This window comes from Oncorhynchus mykiss, chromosome 11, assembly GCF_057628025.1.
Source record: "Oncorhynchus mykiss isolate SJ-2025 chromosome 11, ASM5762802v1, whole genome shotgun sequence".
NCBI classification, from domain to species: Eukaryota; Metazoa; Chordata; class Actinopteri; order Salmoniformes; family Salmonidae; genus Oncorhynchus; species Oncorhynchus mykiss.
In genome coordinates this window covers 6,667,501-6,691,454 of record NC_143032.1, presented here as the reverse complement: position 1 = coordinate 6,691,454, position 23,954 = coordinate 6,667,501, and the positions used below count along the sequence as shown (strand labels likewise).

At 44.9% G+C, this 23,954-nt stretch overlaps 1 protein-coding gene across 2 annotated transcripts in view; it reads left to right on the top strand.

Moving 5' to 3' along the window:
* The window catches only part of LOC110536539 (zinc finger CCHC domain-containing protein 2), an 80,023-nt gene that overhangs the window by 11,367 nt on the left and 44,702 nt on the right, over nt 1–23,954 (top strand). For both annotated transcript variants that reach the window (XM_036934746.2, XM_036934745.2), the window contains exons 2-3: nt 3,793–3,916; nt 6,534–6,604. In XM_036934746.2, coding sequence (XP_036790641.2) covers nt 3,793–3,916; nt 6,534–6,604 — 195 coding nt within the window. The remainder of the gene's footprint in view (nt 1–3,792; nt 3,917–6,533; nt 6,605–23,954) is intronic.

Below are 23,954 nucleotides of genomic sequence, written 5' to 3'. Positions count from 1 at the left end.
CATAGCCTACTAAATCACGCACAGAACGAGCAGTATGGCTGGGGGCATTGTTATGCTGGAGGGTCATGTCAGGATGAGCTTGCAGGAAGGGTACCACATGAGGGAGGAGGATGTCTTCCCTGTAACGCACAGCGTTGAGATTGCCTGCAATGACAACAAGCTCAGTCCGATGATGCTGTGACACACCGCCCCAGACCATGACGGACCCTCCACCTCCAAATCGATCCCGCTCCAGAGTACAGGCCTCGGTGTAACACTCATTCCTTCGACGATAAATATGAATCCGACCATCACCCCTGGTGAGACAAAACCGTGACTCGTCAGTGAAAAGCACGTTGTTGCCGGTGATGTCTGGTGAGGACCTATCTTACAACAGGCCTACGAGCCCTCAGTCCAACCTCTCTCAGCCTATTGCGGACAGTCTGAGCACTGATGGAAGGATTGTGCGTTCCTGGTGTAACTTGGGCAGTTGTTGTTGCCATCCTGTACCTGTCCCGCAGGTGTGATGTTCAGATGTAACGATCCTGTGCAGGTGTTGTTACACGTGGTCTGCCACTACGAGGACGATCAGCTGTCCATCCTGTCTCCCTGTAGCGCTGCCTTAGGAGTCTCACAGTACGGACATTGCAATTTTTTGCCCTGGCCACATCTGCAGTTCTCATGCCTCCTTGCGCATGCCTAAGGCACGTTCACGCAGGTGAGCAGGGACTCTGGGCATCTTTCTTTTGGTGTTTTTCAGAGTCAGTAGAAAGGCCTCTTTAGTGTCCTAAGTTTTCATAACTGTGACCTTAATTGCCTACCGTCTGTAAGCTGTTAGTGTCTTAACGACCGTTCCACAGGTGCATGTTCATGAATTGTTTGTGGTTCAGTGAACAAGCATGGGAAACAGTGTTTAATAAACCCTTTACAATGAAGATCTGTGAAGTGATTTGGATTTTTACGAATTATCTTTGAAAGACCTGGTCCTGATTTTAAGGGAGGTTTCTTTTTTGCTGAGTTTAGGTGTACCTATTTCTTTGGTAACTGTTCAACACAGAATAGCTGAATTTGCACACTCCCTCAAAACTGTTTGGAGAAAATATTTCTATTTTATTCAGCTTTGTGCAATTGTATTCTTCATACTATAAAATAATGCCATGGAATTCTAAGCAAAATCTTGTCTGCTCATGGAGGGTAGCCCACAGCCAGATCAGGACCTAACGTAAAGACAACTCAGAGCATGGTATTCTGTTCTTCTGAAATATAATAAATTTTTCTTCATATCATGTTCTTTACACCCGTCTAAAATAAATTATGGATTTATTGTGAAGGTGTAGGCTATATTACATGGATTTATTGTGATGGTGTAGACTATATTACATGGATTTATTGTGAAGGTGTAGACTATATTACATGGATTTATTGTGAAGGTGTAGACTATATTACATGGATTTATTGTGAAGGTGTAGACTATATTACATGGATTTATTGTGATGGTGTAGGTAGACTATATTACATGGATTTATTGTGAAGGTGTAGGCTATATTACATGGATTTATTGTGAAGGTGTAGGCTATATTACATGGATTTATTGTGATGGTGTAGGCTATATTACATGGATTTATTGTGAAGGTGTAGACTATATTACATGGATTTATTGTGAAGGTGTAGGCTATATTACATGGATTTATTGTGATGGTGTAGACTATATTACATGGATTTATTAGACTGTAGATGTTCCAAAGGTCTGCATCAGTGGCTTGTAGGCTGTGTGTGGAAGCCAGGGAGACGATAAATGTGTTTGTTAATTGATGGTCGATTACCATGAGGCCCGACAATCACAGGCTGACAACGTTTGTCGTGACCGCCACAGCCCTACTAGGACTAGGCTATTGCTATTTTAATACGGGCCTACTGGTACAAGTTCTACTGAATCTGAGAGGCTTGTGTTGCACTGATACGCTGGGGGCTGAACTGTGCTCTGTTCTCCTCTGACCTTCAGCGGAGGCTAACTGTCAGTCTGTGTTTGTCAGCTCCTAACTGATAGCAGGGGACCAAAGCCCTGACTGACCCCGTCTCATGGGCTGCAAACAGTGCAAGTGTGTGTGTGTGTGTGTGGGCGTAAGTGTGTGTGTGATGTGCCCGTGCGTCCCCCAGTGTGTGTGTGTGGAGGCTAACTGCTGTCATCCACCTCATTAACAACACCGTGGGTCCCTGAAGGACGATAGCACCTCCATGACGATGGCACCACCACGACGATAGCACCACCACGACGATAGCACCACCACGACGATAGCACCACCTCAACGATAGCACCACCACGACGATAGCACCACCGCGACGATAGCACCACCACGACGATAGCACCACCACGACGATAGCACCTCCACGACGATAGCACCACCACGACGATAGCACCACCACGACGATAGCACCACCACGACGATAGCACCACCGCGACAATAGCACCTTCATGACGATAGCACCACCGCGACGATAGCACCTCCACGACGATAGCACCACCACGACGATAGCACCTCCACGACGATAGCACCACCGCGACGATAGCACCTCCACGACAATAGCACCTCCACGACGATAGCACCTCCACGACGATAGCACCTCCACGACGATAGCACCTCCATTAACGATAGCACCTCCACGACGATAGCACCACCATGACGATAGCACCACCACGACGATAGCACCACCACGACGATAGCACCTCCACGACGATAGCACCACCACGACGATAGCACCACCACGACGATAGCACCTCCATTAACGATAGCACCTCCACGACGATAGCACATCCACGACGATAGCACCAGCAGCAACGTTTAATATTAGAACAGATAGCACCACCATGACGATAGCACCAGCAGCAACGTTTAATATTAGATCAGATAGCACCACCATGACGATAGCACATCCACGACGATAGCACCACCACGACGATAGCACCAGCAGCAACGTTTAATATTAGAACAGATAGCACCACCATTAACGATAGCACCACCACGACGATAGCACCACCACGACGATAGCACCAGCAGCAACGTTTAATATTAGAACAGATAGCACCTCCATTAACGATAGCACCACCACGACGATAGCACCACCACGACGATAGCACCAGCAGCAACGTTTAATATTAGAACAGATAGCACCTCCATTAACGATAGCACCACCACGACGATAGCACCAGCAGCAACGTTTAATATTAGAACAGATAGCACCTCCATTAACGATAGCACCACCACGACGATAGCACCAGCAGCAACGTTTAATATTAGAACAGATAGCACCTCCATTAACGATAGCACCACCACGACGATAGCACCAGCAGCAACGTTTAATATTAGAACAGATAGCACCTCCATTAACGATAGCACCACCACGACGATAGCACCACCACGACGATAGCACCAGCAGCAACGTTTAATATTAGAACAGATAGCACCTCCATTAACGATAGCACCACCACGACGATAGCACCAGCAGCAACGTTTAATATTAGAACAGATAGCACCTCCATTAACGATAGCACCACCACGACGATAGCACCAGCAGCAACGTTTAATATTAGAACAGATAGCACCTCCATTAACGATAGCACCACCACGACGATAGCACCAGCAGCAACGTTTAATATTAGAACAGATAGCACGCCTGACAGATGTTCTGGGAGCTTGATAGTTTTATTCATCTTGGTGTCCTTCCTTCGTGGGATGTCATCGTGTATTTAATTGCCTGAGTGCAGCTGCGGTGTTCAAGGCTTTCTACTCACTAGTTGCTTTGTGTTTTCCCAAGGCCCAGGAAGCAGAGTACCTGGGCCCAGCTGCCGTCACCACTGAAGCCAGTCTGGATGAGAGGACGCAGGGGCAGAGACAGTGTGCCAGCCAGACACCCCCCAGCTGCAGGACCCAGAGGGAAGGTACGCCGCAGACAGACAGACAGACAGGCAGGCAGGCAGGCAGGCAGGCAGGCAGGCAGGCAGGCAGGCAGGCAGGCAGGCAGGCAGGCAGGCAGGCAGGCAGGCAGGCAGGCAGACAGACAGACAGACAGACAGACAGACAGACAGACAGACAGACAGACAGACAGACAGACAGACAGACAGACAGACAGACAGACAGACAGACAGACAGACAGGCGTATACAGCACAATCACATCCACGGTCAGCTGGGAAGCGAATGACAACACAGTCACATACACACTATAGTCAAACACACACTACTATTACAGTAAACTAAGTCCAATATGAATTAAGGGTGTAATGGTACATGTATTCGTATGGAACTGTTCCGTACGGGGACCTCGGTTCGGTCCACACTGAATCCGAGTGAATGCACAAAAAATATATACAAAAACCGATAAAACCCTCGGCCCCTCTGCGTAAATCTGAGCAAAAAAATGGCAAGAAATGTCAGGCTATTCCATTAAACAGCTCATCAAAATTCGAATCTTAACTGTCGCATTTGAAACGGTCCTTTTGTTGAGGCACAGCTGGGAACTAGTTCTCTACGATGGTGAGCAGATGAGGATTCTCCATCATCATTTAAATCTCCAGTCTAGGAACATTTTTGCCTTCGGCGAAGGACAGAGAGAGTTTGTTGCCACTGCTCAATAAGAATAGCCAATGGACAGAGAGTTTGGTGGATGCCAGGAAAACGCTACCTGCCCGAATGCATAGTGCCAACTGTAACATTTGGTGGAGGAATAATGGTCTGGGGCTGTTTTTCATGGTTCGGGCCCCTGAGTTCCAGTGAAGGTAAATCTTAACGCTACAGCATACAATGACATTCTAGACGATTCCGTGCTTCCAACTTTTTGGCAACAGTTTGGGGAAGGCCCTTTCCTGTTTCAGCATGACAATGCCCCTGTGCACAAAACGAGGTCCATACAGAAATGGTTTGTCGAGATCGTTGTGGAAGAACTTGACTAGTCTGCACAATGCTCTTGTGGCTGAATGGAAGCAAGTCCCTGCAGCATTGTTCCAACATCTAGTGGAAAGCCTTCCCAGAAGAGTGGAGGCTGTTATAGCAGCAATGTTCCAACATCTAGTGGGACGCCTTCCCAGAAGAGTGGAGTCTGTTATAGCAGCAAAGGGGAGGACCAACTCCATATTAATGGCCATGATTTTGGAATGAGATGTTTGACGAGCAGGTGTCCACATACTTTTGGTCATGTATTGTATATGGAATCAGGAACAACATTACTTTGTATTTTATAACATTTTTATTTTTCCCCACTGCACCGAAACCGAACAGTGACCCCAAACCCGCAATACGTACCGAACCGTAGGTTTGGTGAACCGTTAAACCCCCTAATAGGAATTAGATAGGAATTAGAGGTCGACCAATTAATCGGAATGGCCAGTTAATTAGGGCCGATTTCAAGTCATAACAATCGGAAATCTGTATTTTTGGCCGCCAATTTAAATAAACAAAATAATAATTATACCTTTATTTAACTAGGCAAGTCAGTTAAGAACAAATTCTTATTTTCTAAGACGGCCTAGGAACGGTGGGTTAACTGCCTTGTTCAGGGGCAGAATGACAGATTTTCACCTTGTCAGCTCGGGGGATCCAATCTTGCAACCCTACAGTTAACTAGTCCAACACAATAACGACCTGCCTCTCTCTAGTTGCACTGCACAAGGAGACTGCCTGTTACGCGAATGCAATAAGCCAAGGTAAGTTGCTAGCTAGCATTAAACTTATCTTATAAAAAACAATCAATCATAATCATTAGTTAACTACACATGGTTGATGATATTACTAGATATTACCTAGCGTGTCCTGCGTTGCATATAATCTGACTGAGCATACAAGTATCTAAGTATCTGACTGAGCGGTGGTAGGCAGAAGCAGGCGCGTAAACATTCATTCAAACAGCACTTTCGTGCGTTTTGTCAGCAGCTCTTCGTTGTGCGTCAAGCATTGCGCTGTTTATGACTTCAAGCCTATCAACTCCCGAGATGAGGCTGGTGTAACCTGCTTCAATGGTGGCTGTTGTCGTTGTGTTGCTGGTTCGAGCCAAGGGAGGAGCGAGGAGAGGGACGGAAGCTATACTGTTACACTGGCAATACTAAAGTGCCTATAAGAACATCCAATAGTCAAAGGTTAATGAAATACAAATGGTATAGAGGGAAATAGTCCTATAATAACTACAACCTAAAACTTCTTACCTGGGAATATTGAAGACTCATGTTAAAAGGAACCACCAGCTTTCATATGTTCTCATGTTCTGAGCAAGGAACTGAAACGTTAGCTTTCTTACTTAGCACATATTGCACTTTTACTTTCTTCTCCAACACTTTGTTTTTGCATTATTTAAACCAAATTGAACATGTTCCATTATTTACTTGATTTTATTGATGTATTATATCAAGTTAAAATAAGTGTTCATTCAGTATTGTTGTAATTGTCATTATTACAAATAAATGTAAAAAAATCGTCCTTCAATAATCGGTATCGGCGTTGAAAAATCCTAATCGGTCGACCTCTAATAGGAATGTATGTGTTAATCCTCTTCCCTCTACTCCTTACAGCTGTACATATAGAGAAGATTGTACTGAAGGGGATGTCACAGAGCAGGACAGACAGGGAATACAATTTTGAGGTATGTTTTCAGTCTTCACACACTTTCGCTTCTCTTGACATTAAATGAAATGGTGTATAATTGAGCCAGTCATTGCTCGTGGACACACAAGTGATTATAAATGAGTCAACAGTTGAAATAAAATCAAATAAAATGTTAAACATGGTAAGCAGATGTTAATGCGAGCGTAGCGAAATGCTTGTGCTTCTATTTCTGACAGTGCAGTATCATAACCGCCATCGATAAAAGACAGTACTGTGCAGCCATCTTCATCGACCTGGCCAAGGCTTTCGACTCTGTCAATCACCACATTCTTATCGGCAGACTCAACAGCCTTGGTTTCTCAAATGACTGCCTCGCCTGGTTCACCAACTACTTCTCAGATAGAGTTCAGTGTGTCAAATCGGAGGGCCTGTTGTATGGACCTCTGGTAGTCTCTATGGGGGTGGGTTCAATTCTCGGGCCGACTCTTTTCTCTGTATATATCAACGATGTCGCTCTTGCTGCGGGTGATTCCCTGATCCACCTCTACGCAGGCACCAACATTCTGTATACAGTGGGGCAAAAAAGTATTTAGTCAGCCACCAATTGTGCAAGTTCTCCCACTTAAAAAGATGAGAGAGAGGCCTGTAATTTTCATCATAGGCACACTTCAACTATGACAGACAAAATCAGAAAAAAAAATCCAGAAAATCACATTGTCGGATTTTTAATAAATTTATTTGCAAATTATGGTGGAAAATAAGTATTTGGTCAATAACAAAAGTTTATCTCAATACTTTGGTATATACATTTTCTTATGTTAAAATGTTATATACAGCCTCCTATGTAGATACAGTGGGGCAGATACAGTGAACTTGAACGACCTATTTTCCACCATAATTTGCAAATAAATTCATTAAAAATCCTATGCAGATGTACGAGCAGGCTACTATTCCCCATCGTTTATCTGTGCAATTTTGACGGTCAACTAGCTGAAAAAGTTTGAGAGGGTTTATCTACTGTTCCCTCATTAGATTTTATCTGTGACTGTGAAGTTCCCAAATGTAAGAGGACTCCCGTGGTATTTACATATTTACAGAAATACATTCAGGTGTATTTTGTGGCTTTTGGTGAATGTGTTCTAATGATCTAAAGTCACGCTGTTGCTACTTCCTGTAAAAACACAATCCAGTTCAAAGTGAATGATGGCAGGTCCTACTGCCTATAAACACACAGTCCAGTTCAACGTGAATGATGGCAGGCCCTACTGCCTGTAAACACACAGTCCAGTTCAAAGTGAATGATGACAGGCCCTACTTCCTGTAAACACACAGTCCAGTTCAAAGTGAATGATGGCAGGCCCTACTGCCTGTAAACACACAGTCCAGTTCAAAGTGAATGATGGCAGGCCCTACTTCCTGTAAACACACAGTCCAGTTCAAAGTGAATGATGGCAGGCCCTACTTCCTGTAAACACACAGTCCAGTTCAAAGTGAATGATGACAGGCCCTACTTCCTGTAAACACACAGTCCAGTTCATAGTGAATGATGGCAGGCCCTACTGCCTGTAAACACACAGTCCAGTTCAAAGTGAATGATGGCAGGTCCTACTGACTGTAAACACACAGTCCAGTTCAAAGTGAATGATGACAGGCCCTACTTCCTGTAAACACACAGTCCAGTTCAAAGTGAATGATGGCAGGCCCTACTTCCTGTAAACACACAGTCCAGTTCAAAGAGAATGATGGCAGGCCCTACTGCCTGTAAACACACAGTCCAGTTCATAGTGAATGATGGCAGGTCCTACTGCCTATAAACACACAGTCCAGTTCAAAGTGAATGATGACAGGCCCTACTTCCTGTAAACACACAGTCCAGTTCAAAGTGAATGATGACAGGCCCTACTTCCTGTAAACACACAGTCCAGTTCAAAGTGAATGATGGCAGGCCCTACTTCCTGTAAACACACAGTCCAGTTCAAAGAGAATGATGGCAGGCCCTACTGCCTATAAACACACAGTCCAGTTCAAAGTGAATGATGACAGGCCCTACTTCCTGTAAACACACAGTCCAGTTCAAAGTGAATGATGACAGGCCCTACTGCCTGTAAACACACAGTCCAGTTCAAAGTGAATGATGACAGGCCCTACTTCCTGTAAACACACAGTCCAGTTCAAAGTGAATGATGGCAGGCCCTACTGCCTATAAACACACAGTCCAGTTCAAAGTGAATGATGACAGGCCCTACTTCCTGTAAACACACAGTCCAGTTCAAAGTGAATGATGACAGGCCCTACTTCCTGTAAACACACAGTCCAGTTCAAAGAGAATGATGGCAGGCCCGTGTGGCGAATGACTTATTTGCATATAGGCCTACTGTAGCTCTGATTTGCTATGGCTCACCGGTCTGCATTGGCTCCGTTCCTGGACAAGACAGATGTTGTCACGCCTGCTCCCGCTCCTCCCCCCTGACCCCGTCATGTGCATCAGCAATTATTGGACTCACCTGGATTCACCTCTGTCATTACCTTCCCCATATCTGTCTGGTTCCCCGCTCTGTTCCCTGCTTCTGCATTGATTGTCGTATGTCCTTGTTTCCCTGTGTGCTGACTCTGTTCCTGTCCGGTAACCTGTCTCTTCCTCATTAAATGTTCAACTCCCCGTACCTGCTTCTCATCTCCAGCATCGGTCCTTACAATATGTTTTTATTAGGATTTAGTTGCTGCGGTGTCTATTAATTGTCCAAATGCACGACCGCTTTCCCTCTCTATATTGCTATAGAGTTTTCACAAATGCTCAAGTATATGTGATTCCCAAACATTCTAGGAATTTATGATCATGTGAAAATAACCATATCTAGTGTTAAGAACAAATTCTTATTTTCAATAACAGCCTACCGGGGAACAGTGGGTTAACTGCCTTGTTCAGGGGCAGAACGACTGTTTGTTTTTACATTGTCAGCTCGGGGATTCGATCTAGCAACCTTTCGGTTACTGGTCCAACACTCTAACCCCTGCTGCCCCATATCTAAGTGCTCGCTTGTCCGAAAATGAAAAAATTAAATATTCTTCCTGAGGGTGTATATGAACACATTTTAATAAGATTTTATGTTGCTAAAACGCTGTGAGTTCCACTCTAAGCTCTCACACCTCCACTGGTTTCCCTTTTTAGTCTCTTTACAGGCTGACATGGCCACAACAGTCAGACACTGTAATCCTAAGACCTGTCTGAATGTCACTTCCTGACCGGAGTATTCTTTGTTTTCTTTAAAACTTTTGGTTAGGTCAGGGTGTGACGTGTTTTTGTACTGTCTAGGGGTTTTGTAGGTTTATGGGATTGTTAACTAGTCTAGGTGTTTTGTATGTCTATGGTTGCCTAGATTGGTTCTCAATTAGAGGCAGCTGTTTATCGTTGTCTCTGATTGGGAACCATATTTAGGCAGCCATCTTCTTTGGGTATTTCGTGGGTTATTGTCTATGTGATGGTGCATGTTTGCACTCAGTTTTGATAGCGGTCACAGGTCGTCTTGTTATTCTGTTTGTTTGTTTAGTGTACTTCGTGTTTTTCGTCTTTCATTAAAAAAAAAAAGATGCATTCACATCACGCTGTGCTTTGGTCTCCTCACGACGACGATCGTGACACTGAAGCTAACACTGTGTAAACCGTACAGCCTAACACCTGTAGAGGACACATTTATTGTTTTGTGTGTGTGTGTGTGTGTGTGTGTGTGTGTGTGTGGTGGGTTCCTCAAGTTCCAAGTCTTAATTTGCCATATGTACGGGATACACATGGTATACACCCGTCCAACGAAATGCTTTCTCTGTGTTTTCCATTAGCGCCTGCCGTCGGCTATTCATTTTCAACTACAGGCTACATTTTACACTTCGTAGTAAAGCTGCAATTATGTAAATTTACGGGCGACCTGACCAAATTCACATAGAAATGTGTGTTGTAGATCCGTCATTCGCATCGAAAACAAGTCGGAGAAGCTGTAGACCTTGTTCTATGTGTGCTATTTCTATGCTTCCCTTTCTAAAGTTCTCTTACTTTCGGTTTCGTACACCATCTTCAAACAGCTGAAAATACAATATTTTTTGTTTATGAAAGATATATTTCACAGCGGTTTAGATGGTACAATGATTCTCTACACTGTACATGTTTGTTTTGTAACATAAACTGAAAATTAAGAGAACTAATTAGAATCTTAGCAACAAGGAAATGGCGGAGCAATTTAGTAGTGCATCTTTAACGAGACTACTTGTAATTTAAGGTTTCAATTTGCTAGTCCCATCGAGCCCTCTCCCGCTAGAAAGAACGATATGTATCTACTAGCAAACTAAGGACAGGATAGGTGCCTGGCAGTCAAATCAAATTGTATTTGTCACATGCGCCGAATACAACAAATGTAGACCTTACCCGTGAAATGCTTTCTTTACAAACCCTTAACCAACAACGCAGTTCAAGAAATAGAGTTTAAGAAAATATTTACTAAATAAACTAAAGTAATAAAAAATATTTAAAAAATCCAAAATTAACACAAGAAAATTACATAACAATATATACAGGGTGTACCGGTACCGAGTCAATGTTCGGGGGTACAGGTTAGTCAAGGTAATTTGTAGAGAGACTATGCACAAATAATAAACAGTGAGTAGCAGCAGTGGAGGGGGGGGGGGCTGTCAATATTAATAATCCAGGTGGCCATTTGATTAATTGCTCAGCAGACTTATGGCTCGGGGATAGAAGTTGTTAAGGAGCCTTTTGGTCCTGGACTTGGCACTCCGGTACCGCTTGCCATGCGGTAGTAGAGAGAACAGTCTATGACTGGGGGTGGCTGGGGTCTTTGACAATTTTTGGGCCTTCCTCTGGATGTCAGGAAGCTTGGCCCCAGTGATGTTTCCAGTGAATTACTTCCTAGGTTTATTTTCCTAGGAAGTCGGGGCTTGCCAGACAGTGACGCTGAAGTGAGTGACTCTCTTCTCGTCAGTCTGTGTAGCCTATCGAATCGCATCGGTGACATCATTTGCATGTGCTACTGGTAGGCCTAGGCTTTTTGGCTATTATCTGCAGATCATGTATGAAAACAGTTGATGGAGATGGTGAATAGAGCTCATTTAGCGATACATTTTGAGTCCTGGGGGGAAACCCAGGTGGGGGAGGGGGCACCTGGCGGGCTACTTTTACTATTTGGCTGGCTACTCTATATACATGTTCCTTCTCGACAACAACAATAAGAAAAAATATAAAATAAGAATGTGATATAATACAGGAAACCACATTTTTATAGTCCAATCTTCACTCCTGTTTAGGGAAGAGGCAATGTTTTTCACAAGCACAATGGCCAGTCAAAATAGGAAAAAGTTGCCAACCATCTCTATCTATTGTGATGGCTTCTGGTACATTCTAATGCCTTGTTTCCATATCCAAAATACACAGCGAAATGATTTGAATACCTCCTAGATTAGAAAAATGTTTTGGGGTATTGAAAAGACAGAAAATACACTGAACAAAGAATATAAGCGCATCATGTAAAGTGTTGGTCCCATGTTTCAAGAGCAGAAATAAAACATCTGAGAAATTGTTCATACGCACAAAAACATGTATTTCTCTCAAATGTTGTTCACACATGTGTTTACATCCCTTGTTAGTGAGGATCATCCACCTGACAAGTGTGGCATATCAAGAAGCTGATTAAACAGCAGGATCTTTACACAGGCGCACCTTGTGCTGGGGACAATAAAAGGCCACTCTAACATTTACACAATGCCACAGATATCTCAAGTTTTGAGGGAGCGTGCAATTGGCATGCTGACTGCAGGAATGTCCACCAGAGCTGTTGCCAGAGAATTTAAGCTACATTTTTTTCTACGATAAGCCGCCTCCAACGTTGTTTTAGAGAATTTGGCAGTACGTCCAACCGGCCTCACAACCACAGACCACGTGTAACCACACCAGACCAGGACCTCCACATCCGGCTTCTTCACCTGCGGTATCGTCTGAGACCAGCCACCCGGAGAGCTGATGAAATTGTGTGTTTGCACAACCGAAGAATTTCTGCATAAACTGTCAGAAACCGTCTCAGGGAAGCTCATCTGCGTGCTCGTCGTCCTCACCAGGGTCTCGACCTGACTGGAGTTTGGCATCGTAACCGACTTCAGTGGGCAAATGCCCACGCTCGATGGCCACTGGCACGCTGGAGAAATGTGCTCTTCACAGATGAATCACAGTTTCAACTGTGCCGGGCAGATGGCAGACCTCGTGTAAGGCGTTGTGTGGGCGAGCGGTTTGCTGATGTCAGCGTTGTGAACAGAATGCCCCATGGTGGGGTTATGGTATGGGCAGGCATAAGCTACGGACAACAAACACAATTGCATTTTATCGATGACAATTTGAATGCATAGAGAAACCATGACAAGATCCTGAGGCCCATTATTGTGCCATTCATCCTCCGCCATCACCTCATGTTTCAGCATGATAATACAAGGCCCCATGTCGCAAGGATCTGTACACAATTCCCGGAAGCTGAAAATGTCCCAGTTCTTCCATGGCCTGCATACTCCCCAGACATGTCTCCCATTGAGCATGTTTGGGATGCTCTGGATCGTCGTGTACAACAGTGTTCCAGTTCCCTCCAATATCCAACAACTTCTCACAGCCATTGAAGAGGAGTGGGGACAACATTCCACATGTCACAATCAACAGCCTGATCAACTCTATGCATGAGGCGAATGGTGATCATACCAGATACTGACTGATTTTCTGATCCAAACTCAGCTCTACCTTTTGTTTAAGGTATCTGTGACCAACAGATGCATATCTGTATTCCCAGTCATGTGAAATCCGTAGATTTAGGGCCTAATTTATTTATAGGGCCTAACATTTTTATTTATGTTGCATTTATATTTTTGTTCACAGTGTATTGCTAGTTGTTTGGGATATCGTTTAGGCCTATAGGATCAGGACTATTTTTCTAAATAAGAGAACATTAACCCTTTTAACATCAGAACTAGAAAATAGATACATTTGTGGATTTTTTCTTTTGCGGATGCTTTTTTTTCATTGTAGGATAGACCCTTGTGGTTTCTAGCTGCACCAATCAAAGCAGTGGAGCGTGGTCGAAACCATTCATCTTGGAGCGACGGGGGGGGGAGCTAGGTTTCAAAATGTATTCATATCACAAGCAATTTACCATTTATAAAATGGTAATATATATTTATAAATACAGACTAGCTAGCTAAAACATAAGTGAAACTTGACAAATTATCCAATGGATTTATGATCATTTGCCGGTAAAGAAGTAGAAGAAGAAGAAGTAGAAGAAGAAGTAGAAGAAGAAGAAGAAGAAGGCGCGTAACTTTGCACCCCCTATTTTGATTTGCACAGACGGCTACAGTAAAGAAAGCTGATTGGCTCAGCTCAGTCGCGACTCACGAAGAAGAAGAACTTTGTTTCTGATGAATAAACATGCTGGTAGGAAGTAACATTCAAATAAAACCCCCGGAAAGAAACGTAGACTGAAAAGTGGTAGTACGTCATCTCGTAGAGGAAACCCACAGCATTGACACGGAAAATACTTTGAATAAAAACAAGGATTGATGTATGAAATGTTATTAAAATGTTGTGCAACATCGTGGGTTTGCTATGGGCATCGTATTTCAGCAGCTACAAAAAAAGGTAAATTTCCGCTCTTGTGGTCTTTGTTGCCAGTATTGACTTCATTACCTCAGCAGCTGGTGCCAGCGCAGGCCAGGCCAAGGTTGGTTGCCAGTATTGACTTCATTACCTCAGCAGCTGGTGCCAGCGCAGGCCAGGCCAGGGTTGGTTGCCAGTATTGACTTCATTACCTCAGCAGCTGGTGCCAGCGCAGGCCAGGCCAGGGTTGGTTGCCAGTATTGACTTCATTACCTCAGCAGCTGGTGCCAGCGCAGGCCAGGCCAGGGTTGGTTGCCAGTATTGACTTCATGACCTCCGCAGCTGGTGCCAGCGCAGGCCAGGCCAGGTCTTTGTTGCCAGTATTGACTTCACTACCTCAGCAGCTGGTGCCAGCGCAGGCCAGGCCAGGGTTGGTTGCCAGTATTGACTTCATTACCTCCGCAGCTGGTGCCAGCGCAGGCCAGGCCAGGGTTGGTTGCCAGTATTGACTTCATTACCTCCCAGGCCAGGGTTTGCCAGAGAGGGGGGGGGAGCAGCAGGAAAGAGGTGCTTCGCTGGGGGATTTCCTTCGTCTAGCCTGCCTGAGCCCAACGTAGAACCCCCCCCCCCCCCCCTTTGCCATGCTCTGATCCTTCATGTGATTCAGCCTCTAATGAGGGATGAGGAAACTGCTGCTGTGCTGTTTCTCACAGAGCAGGAAGCACACACTCACAGACACATTATGATTCTGCCCATGGTGTTATAGGGAAATGTTGTTGTTAAAGGGAAATGTTTTTTTTAAATGTCAGATTCATATTTATCATCTCCAGCACCACCCCAACATCAACATACAGTATGTGAAAATGGAGAGTTCCTATGTTTTGTGGAGGGGAAAAATAGAGGAAGATACAGTGCCTTAGGAATGTTTTCAGACCCCTTAACTTTTTCCACATTTTGTTAGGTTTCAGCCTTGTTCTAAAATGGATTCAATTGTTTTTCCCTCATCAATCTACACACAATAACCCATAATGACAAAGCAAACAACTTTAAAAAAAATATTTTTGCTCATTTATAAATAACACAAAAAAAATGAAATTACATTTCCATAAGTATTCAGACCCTTTACTCAGTACTTTGTCTGAGGTCCTGAGTGCTCTGGAGCAGGTTTTCATCAAGGATCTCTCTGTACTTTGCTCTTATACAGTTGAAGTCGGAAGTTTACACACACCTTAACCAAATACATTTAAACGCAGTTTTTCACAACTCCTGACATTTAATTCTAGTAACAATTCCCTGTCTTAGGTCAGTTAGGATCACCACTTTATTTTAAGAATGTGAAATGTCAGAATAATAGTAGAGAAAGATTTATTTCAGCTTTTATTTCTTTCATCACATTCCCAGTGGGTCAGAAGTTTAGATACACTCAATTAGTGTTTGGTAGCATTGCCTTTAAATTGTTTAACTTGGGTCAAACATTTCGGGTAGCCTTCCACAAGCTTCCCACAATAGGTTGGGTGAATTTTGGCCCATTCCTCCTGACAGAGCTGGTGTACCTGAGTCAGGTTTGTAGGCCTCCTTGCTCGCACATGCTTTTTCAGTTCTGCCCACACATTTTCAATAGGATTGAGGTCAGGGCTTTGTGATGGCCGCTCCAATACCTTCACTTTGTTGTCCTTAAGCCATTATGGCCAAACAGTTATATTTTTGTTTCGTCAGACCAGAGGACATTTCTCCAAAAAGTACGATATTTGTCCCCATGTGCTGTTGCAAACCGTAGTCTGGCTTTTTTTATGGCGGTTTTGGAGCAGTGGCTTCTTCCTTGCTGAGCAGCCTTTCAGGTTATGTTGATATAGGACTCGTTTTACTGTGGATATAGATACTTTGTACCGGTTTCCTCCAGCATCTTCACAAGGTCATTTGCTGTTGTTCTGGGATTGACTTGCACTTTTCACACCAAAGTACGTTCATCTCTAGGAGACAGAACGCGTCCCCTTCCTGAGTGGTATGATGGCTCTGCGGTCCCATGGTGTTTATACTTGTGTACTATTGTTTGTACAGATGAACGTGGTACCTTCAGGAATTTGGAAATTGCTCCCAAAGATGAACTAGACTTGTGGAGATGTACAACTTTCTTCTGAGGTCTTGGCTGATTTATTTTATTTTCCCATGATGTCAAGCAAAGAGGCACTGAGTTTGAATGTAGGCCTTGAAATACATCCACATGTACACCCCCAATTGACTCAAATGATATCTTTTAGCCTATCAGAATCTTCTAAAGCCATTACATAATTTTCTGGAATTTTCCAAGCTGTTTAAAGGCACAGTCGACTTATTGTATGTAAACGTCTGAACTATTGGAATTGTGATGCAGTGAATTATAAGTGAATTAATCTGTCTGTAAACAATTGTTGGAAAAATGACTTGTGTCATGCACAAAGTAGACGTCCTAACGGACTCGCCAAAACTGTAGTTTGTTAACAAGAAATTTGTGGAGTGGTTGAAAAACTAGTTTTAATGACTCCAACCTAAAGTGTATGTAAACTTCCGACTTCAACTATATATAGAGAGATGTGTGGTTTTCCTAATCATGTCCAATCAAGTTGGACTCCAGTCAAGTTGTAGAAACATCTCAAGGATGACCAATGGAAACAGGATTCACCTGAGCTCAATTTTGAGTCTCAAAGCAAAGGGTCTGAATAGTTATGTAAGTAAGGTATTTCTGTGTTTAATTTTTAAATAAAATACAATTTTAGAATAAACCTGTAGCATAACAAAATGTGAAAAATGTCAAAGGGTCTGAATACTTTCCAAAGGCACTGTATGGGTTTCCAATGACATTATCAACCAATTAGTAGACGATCAGTTGTCACGGCCGTCAAAAGAAGCGGACCAAAGTGAAGCGTGGTGAGCGCACATTTTCCTTTTTATTTCAAAATGTCGCCAACAAAACAACAAACAAAAAAAACAACCGTGAAGCTTACAGGGATATAGTGCCACTAACAAAGTTAACTTCCCACACTGAAGGAGGGAAAAAGGGCTACCTAAAGTATGATTCCCAATCAGAGACAACGATAGACAGCTGTCCCTGATTTGAGAACCATACCCGGCCAAAACATAGAAATACAAAATCATAGAATACAAAAACATGCCCACACCAAATCACACCCTGGCCAAACCAAATAGAGACATAAAAAGGCTCTCTAAGGTCAGGGTGTGACATCAGTAGGCATTTCGTAGGAAATGCCTCTTCATAATTGGTTAAAATCACACGATGCATGGGTTGGTGCTGGAGATTTCTAAAAAATATTTTATTTTTTTGCCAGAGCAAGGAAGTGTGTCATTGTTGTTGTGCATAAATGCCTCAACCGCATGTAACCTGTCTCGTGTAACCTGTCTCGTGTAACCTGTCTCGTGTAACCTGTCTCGTGTAACCTGTCTCGTGTAACCTGTCTCGTGTAACCTGTCTCGTGTAACCTGTCTCGTGTAACCTGTCTCGTAATAACCTGTCTCATGTAACCTGTCTCGTGTAACCTGTCTCATATCTCATGTCTCGTATATCCTGTCTCGTGTAACCTGTCTCGTGTAACCTGTCTCGTGTAACCTGTCTCGTGTAACCTGTCTCGTGTAACCTGTCTCGTGTAACCTGTCTCATATCTCATGTCTCGTATATCCTGCCTCGTGTAACCTGTCTCGTGTAACCTGTCTCGTGTAACCTGTCTCATATCTCATGTCTCGTATATCCTGCCTCGCGTAACCTGTCTCGTGTAACCTGTCTCGTGTAACCTGTCTCGTGTAACCTGTCTCGTGTAACCTGTCTCGTGTAACCTGTCTCATATCTCATGTCTCGTATATCCTGCCTCGTGTAACCTGTCTCGTGTAACCTGTCTCGTGTAACCTGTCTCGTGTAACCTGTCTCGTATAACCTGTCTCGTATAACCTGCCTCGTGTAACCTGTCTCGTGTAACCTGTCTCGTGTAACCTGTCTCGTGTAACCTGCCTCGTGTAACCTGTCTCGTGTAACCTGTCTCGTGTAACCTGCCTCGTGTAACCTGTCTCGTGTAACCTGTCTCGTATAACCTGCCTCGTGTAACCTGTCTCGTATAACCTGCCTCGTGTAACCTGCCTTGTGTAACCTGTCTCGTGTAACCTGTCTCGTGTAACCTGCCTCGTGTAACCTGCCTCGTGTAACCTGCCTCGTGTAACCTGTCTCGTGTAACCTGTCTCGTATAACCTGTCTCGTATAACCTGCCTCGTATAACCTGCCTCGTATAACCTGCCTCGTATAACCTGCCTCGTGTAACCTGCCTCGTGTAACCTGCCTCGTGTAACCTGTCTCGTGTAACCTGTCTCGTGTAACCTGTCTCGTGTAACCTGTCTCGTATAACCTGCCTCGTATAACCTGCCTCGTATAACCTGCCTCGTGTAACCTGCCTTGTGTAATCTGTCTTGACAGTCTCTTCTTTTTTAACTCCAGTCCTGCCAAAGTGACCTGGAAATTAGGAGTTTAATTTTGTTTGCTGAAATTAAATGCTTGGGTAGATTTTGAGAGTTATAATGTCTATCTAGATGATTGCTTTCTTTAGTGTGAAATCAAATGTGACGTCTGGCGTCTAAATGCCAGCTATCTAAAACGAGGGAAGACGAGGAGAATAGTCCGACCCTAGCCTCGTATAAGTGTTTTGTAGTCATAAGTAATGTGTGTAATTTTGCAGTTTGAGATGATTTAGACTTTTTATCTGGGGCAAGCTAACGGAACCGAGACCAAAGTAAGGTATGCCTGCTGGTGCTGACGGTCGGGGGGGGGGGCAGAGAGTTTGCTGGTGCTGACGGCCGGGGGGGCCAGAGAGTTTGCTGGTGCTGACGGCCGGGGGGGGGCAGAGAGTTTGCTTGCATCATCAAACCCGTCGCTCCAGTACACACAGTCAGGACCAGGAGTAGAAACAGTTGTGGCATGTCTCATCGTTATGTTGACAATACTTTTATACCACGGTCTCGTGTTTTATACGATCTATGGTCCAAGTCCTTTCAGCTGACAAAGGTAGCAAGGAAGCTGTTTGAGACTGTTTGGACGTGACCCAGACAGACCGTCTGTGCAGGCCCAGTGGAGAGAGATGGTCATGCCGGTTTTAGTCATCTCCTCATTTTCTAACCCACCCAGCCCCTGGCCAGGCCAGCTCTGATCTGTCCTGCCAACCCAACCCCTGGCCAGGCCAGCTCTGATCTATGCTGCCCACCCAACCCCTGGCCAGGCCAGCTCTGATCTATGCTGCCCACCCAGCCCCTGGCCAGGCCAGCTCTGATCTGTCCTGCTAACCCAACCCCTGGCCAGGCCAGCTCTGATCTATGCTGCCAACCCAACCCCTGGCCAGGCCAGCTCTGATCTGTCCTGCCAACCCAACCCCTGGCCAGGCCAGCTCTGATCTATGCTGCCAACCCAACCCCTGGCCAGGCCAGCTCTGATCTATGCTGCTCACCCAACCCTTGGCCAGGCCAGCTCTGATCTATGCTGCCCACCCAACCCCTGGCCCGGCCAGCTCTGATCTGTCCTGCCAACCCAGCCCCTGGACTGTGTGAACCCATCCTCTGCCTGTGCTCTGTAACAGGCAGACTCACCCCTGTAATTTGGGGTGAAATAGCTGGTCTGGTTCTGGACTTGTCGCTGGTCTGGTTCTGGATGTGTAGTTGGTCTAGTTCTGAACGTGTAGCTGGTCTGGTTCTGTACGTGTAGCTGGTCTGGTTCTGTATGTGTAGCTGGTCTGGTTCTGTACTTGTAGCTGATCTGGTTCTGGACTTGGAGCTGGTCTGGTTCTGGACTTGGAGCTGGTCTGGTTCTGGACGTGTAGCTGGTCTGGTTCTGGACTTGGAGCTGGTCTGGTTCTGGACGTGTAGCTGGCCTTGTTCTGGACTTGGAGCTGGTCTGGTTCTGGACTTGGAGCTGGTCTGGTTCTGGACGTGTAGCTGGTCTGGTTCTGGACTTGGCCCATGGACATGGCTGGTAAACTAAGTCAACTCAGTCAGAATACCCACTATACAACCTGGTTGAAAGACAGTTAAACACATGGCTGGCTGGCTGGCAAGACCTGGCACCCTGTAAGCCTGTGTACACACACACTGAGAGAAAGACTAACACTCACACACTGACACACACACACAATTACTCACTTACTCACTCATGCAGGGACGGACTCAAACACGCACACACCCTCGCTTTCTACCTCTCACTTTCACTCTGTCCCTCTCACTCTGTCCCTCTCACTCTGTCCCTCTCCCGCTGTCCCTCTCCCTCTGTCCCTCTCCCTCTGTCCCTCTCACTGTGTCCCTCTCCCTCTGTCCCTCTCACTCTGCCCCTCTCACGCTGTCCCTCTCACTCTGCCCCTCTCACTCTGTCCCTCTCCCGCTGTCCCTCTCCCTCTGTCCCTCTCCCTCTGTCCCTCTCACTGTGTCCCTCTCCCTCTGTCCCTCTCCCTCTGTCCCTCTCTCTCTGTCCCTCTCACTGTGTCCCTCTCCCTCTGTCCCTCTCACTCTGCCCCTCTCACGCTGTCCCTCTCACGCTGTCCCTCTCACTCTGCCCCTCTCACTCTGTCCCTCTCCCGCTGTCCCTCTCACTCTGTCCCTCTCCCTCTGTCCCTCTCCCTCTGTCCCTCTCCCTCTGTCCCTCTCCCTCTGTCCCTCTCCCTCTGTCCCTCTCCCTCTGCCCATCTCACGCTGTCCCTCTCACTCTGTCCCTCTCACTCTGTCCCTCTCCCTCTGTCCCTCTCACTCTGTCTCTCTCACTCTGTCCCTCTGTCCCTCTCACTCTGTCCCTCTCACTCTGTCCCTCTCACTCTGTCCCTCTCACTCTGTCCCTCTCACTGTGTCCCTCTCCCGCTGTCCCTCTCACTCTGTCCCTCTCACTCTGTCCCTCTCACTCTGTCCCTCTCACTCTAACATCCTATAGGCTTCTTTGTCTAAGAGTGAGTGAGAGGCAGAGTGATGTAACTGTCTATTCCTCTGTGCAAAGAGAGCAGGGCATCCACTCTGCGTTAGCAGCCAGACAGACAAAGAGGGACAACAGGCCTCTGCAAGACTGCACATCCCAGGGCCCACACAGTGCCACACACACACACACACACATATACACACATTTACATACACACATACATACACAACAGGGATTGAAAGAGAAGGATACAGAGGACTGAAAGCTTCAGTTTGGCCACTCTGTTTTTGAACGAGGCAGTTCTATTCCATGTGTAGTGATTGCTGCCCTTTCCAGGCATGGCCTGTCGTGGGTCTCTCAGTGGGGTTTTGGGTAATATGTGCCATTGAGCAGACGCTTTTATCCAAAGTGACTTACAGTCATGCGTGCGTATATTTGTACGTTAATGGTGGTCCCAGGAATGATTCAATATCTAAGCTACTGTATCAACCAACAATGTATGAGCTCATGTCATCATACAGCATACGAGTCATGCCATCATACAGCATACGAGTCATGCCATCATACAGCATACGAGTCATGTCATCATACAGCATACGAGTCATGCCATCATACAGCATACGAGTCATGTCATCATACAGCATACGAGTCATGCCATCATACAGCATACGAGTCATGCCATCATACAGCATACGAGTCATGCCATCATACAGCATACGAGTCATGCCATCATACAGCATACGAGTCATGCCATCATACAGCATACGAGTCATGCCATCATACAGCATACGAGTCATGTCATCATACAGCATACGAGTCATGCCATCATACAGCATACGAGTCATGCCATCATACAGCATACGAGTCATGCCATCATACAGCATACGAGTCATGCCATCATACAGCATACGAGTCATGCCATCATACAGCATACGAGTCATGCCATCATACAGCATACGAGTCATGCCATCATACAGCATACGAGTCATGCCATCATACAGCATACGAGTCATGCCATCATACAGCATACGAGTCATGCCATCATACAGCATACGAGTCATGCCATCATACAGCATACGAGTCATGCCATCATACAGCATACGAGTCATGCCATCATACAGCATACGAGTCATGCCATCATACAGCATACGAGTCATGCCATCATACAGCATACGAGTCATGCCATCATACAGCATACGAGTCATGCCATCATACAGCATACGAGTCATGCCATCATACAGCATACGAGTCATGCCATCATACAGCATACGAGTCATGCCATCATACAGCATACGAGTCATGCCATCATACAGCATACGAGTCATGCATGACGTGAAATGCAATCAAGCATTTTATTTTTTTATATAAATAATAAAAGCTATCATTGAATAGTTAACGTTGACAATAAATTGGCCTAAACCGAAGCATTTCAAATTTATTCCACACATTTGACTTTCCCCCTGAGCAAGAATTTCGTTAGATATTACTGCACTGTTGGAGCTAGGAACACAAGCATTTAGTTAGATATTACTGCACTGTTGGAACTGGAAACACAAGCATTTAGTTAGATACTACTGCACTGTTGGAGCTAGGAACACAAGCATTTAGTTAGATATTACTGCACTGTTGGAGCTAGGAACACAAGCATTTAGTTAGATATTACTGCACTGTTGGAGCTAGGAACACAAGCATTTAGTTAGATATTACTGCACTGTTGGAACTGGAAACACAAGCATTTAGTTAGATACTACTGCACTGTTGGAGCTAGGAACACAAGCATTTAGTTAGATATTACTGCACTGTTGGAGCTAGGAACACAAGCATTTAGTTAGATATTACTGCACTGTTGGAGCTAGGAACACAAGCATTTAGTTAGATATTACTGCACTGTTGGAACTGGAAACACAAGCATTTAGTTAGATACTACTGCACTGTTGGAGCTAGGAACACAAGCATTTAGTTAGATATTACTGCACTGTTGGAGCTAGGAACACAAGCATTTAGTTAGATATTACTGCACTGTTGGAGCTAGGAACACAAGCATTTAGTTAGATATTACTGTTGGAGCTAGGAACACAAGCATTTAGTTAGATATTACTGTTGGAGCTAGGAACACAAGCATTTAGTCAAATATTACATATAAAACCTTATTTTTTCATCAAACATTGTGAATAACACACCACAGGTTAATGAGAAGGGTGTGCTTGAAAGGATGCACATAACTCTGCAATGTTGGGTTGGAGAGAGTCTCAGTCTTAAATCATTTTCCACACACAGTCTGTGCCTGTATTTCGTTTTCATGCTAGTGAGGGCCAAGAATCCACTCTCACATAGGTACGTGGTTGCAATGGGCATCAGTGTCTTAACAGTGCGATTTGCCAAGGCAGGATACTCGGAGCGCAGCCCAATCCAGAAATTTAGCAGTGGCTTTTGATTAAATAACATTTTCACAGAACCGCTTGTTACAATTTCGATGAGGCTCTCCTGTTCAGATATCGGTAAGTGGACTGGAGGCAGGGCATGACAGGGACAACGAATCCAGTTGTTTGTGTCGTCCGTTTCTGGAAGGTACCTGTAATTGTGCACCCAACTCACTCAGGTGCTTCGCTATACCACATCTGACATTGTCCGTAAGCTTGAGTTCATTTGCACACAAAAAATTATTCGATGTTGGAAAGACCTGTGTGTTGTCCTTGTTAATGCAGACAAAGAGCTCCAACTTCTTAATCATAGCCTTAATTTTGTCCCGCACATTGAATATAGTTGCGGAGAGTCCTTGTAATCCTAGATGCAGATCATTCAGGCGAGAAAAAACATCATCCAGATTGCCCAGTCGTG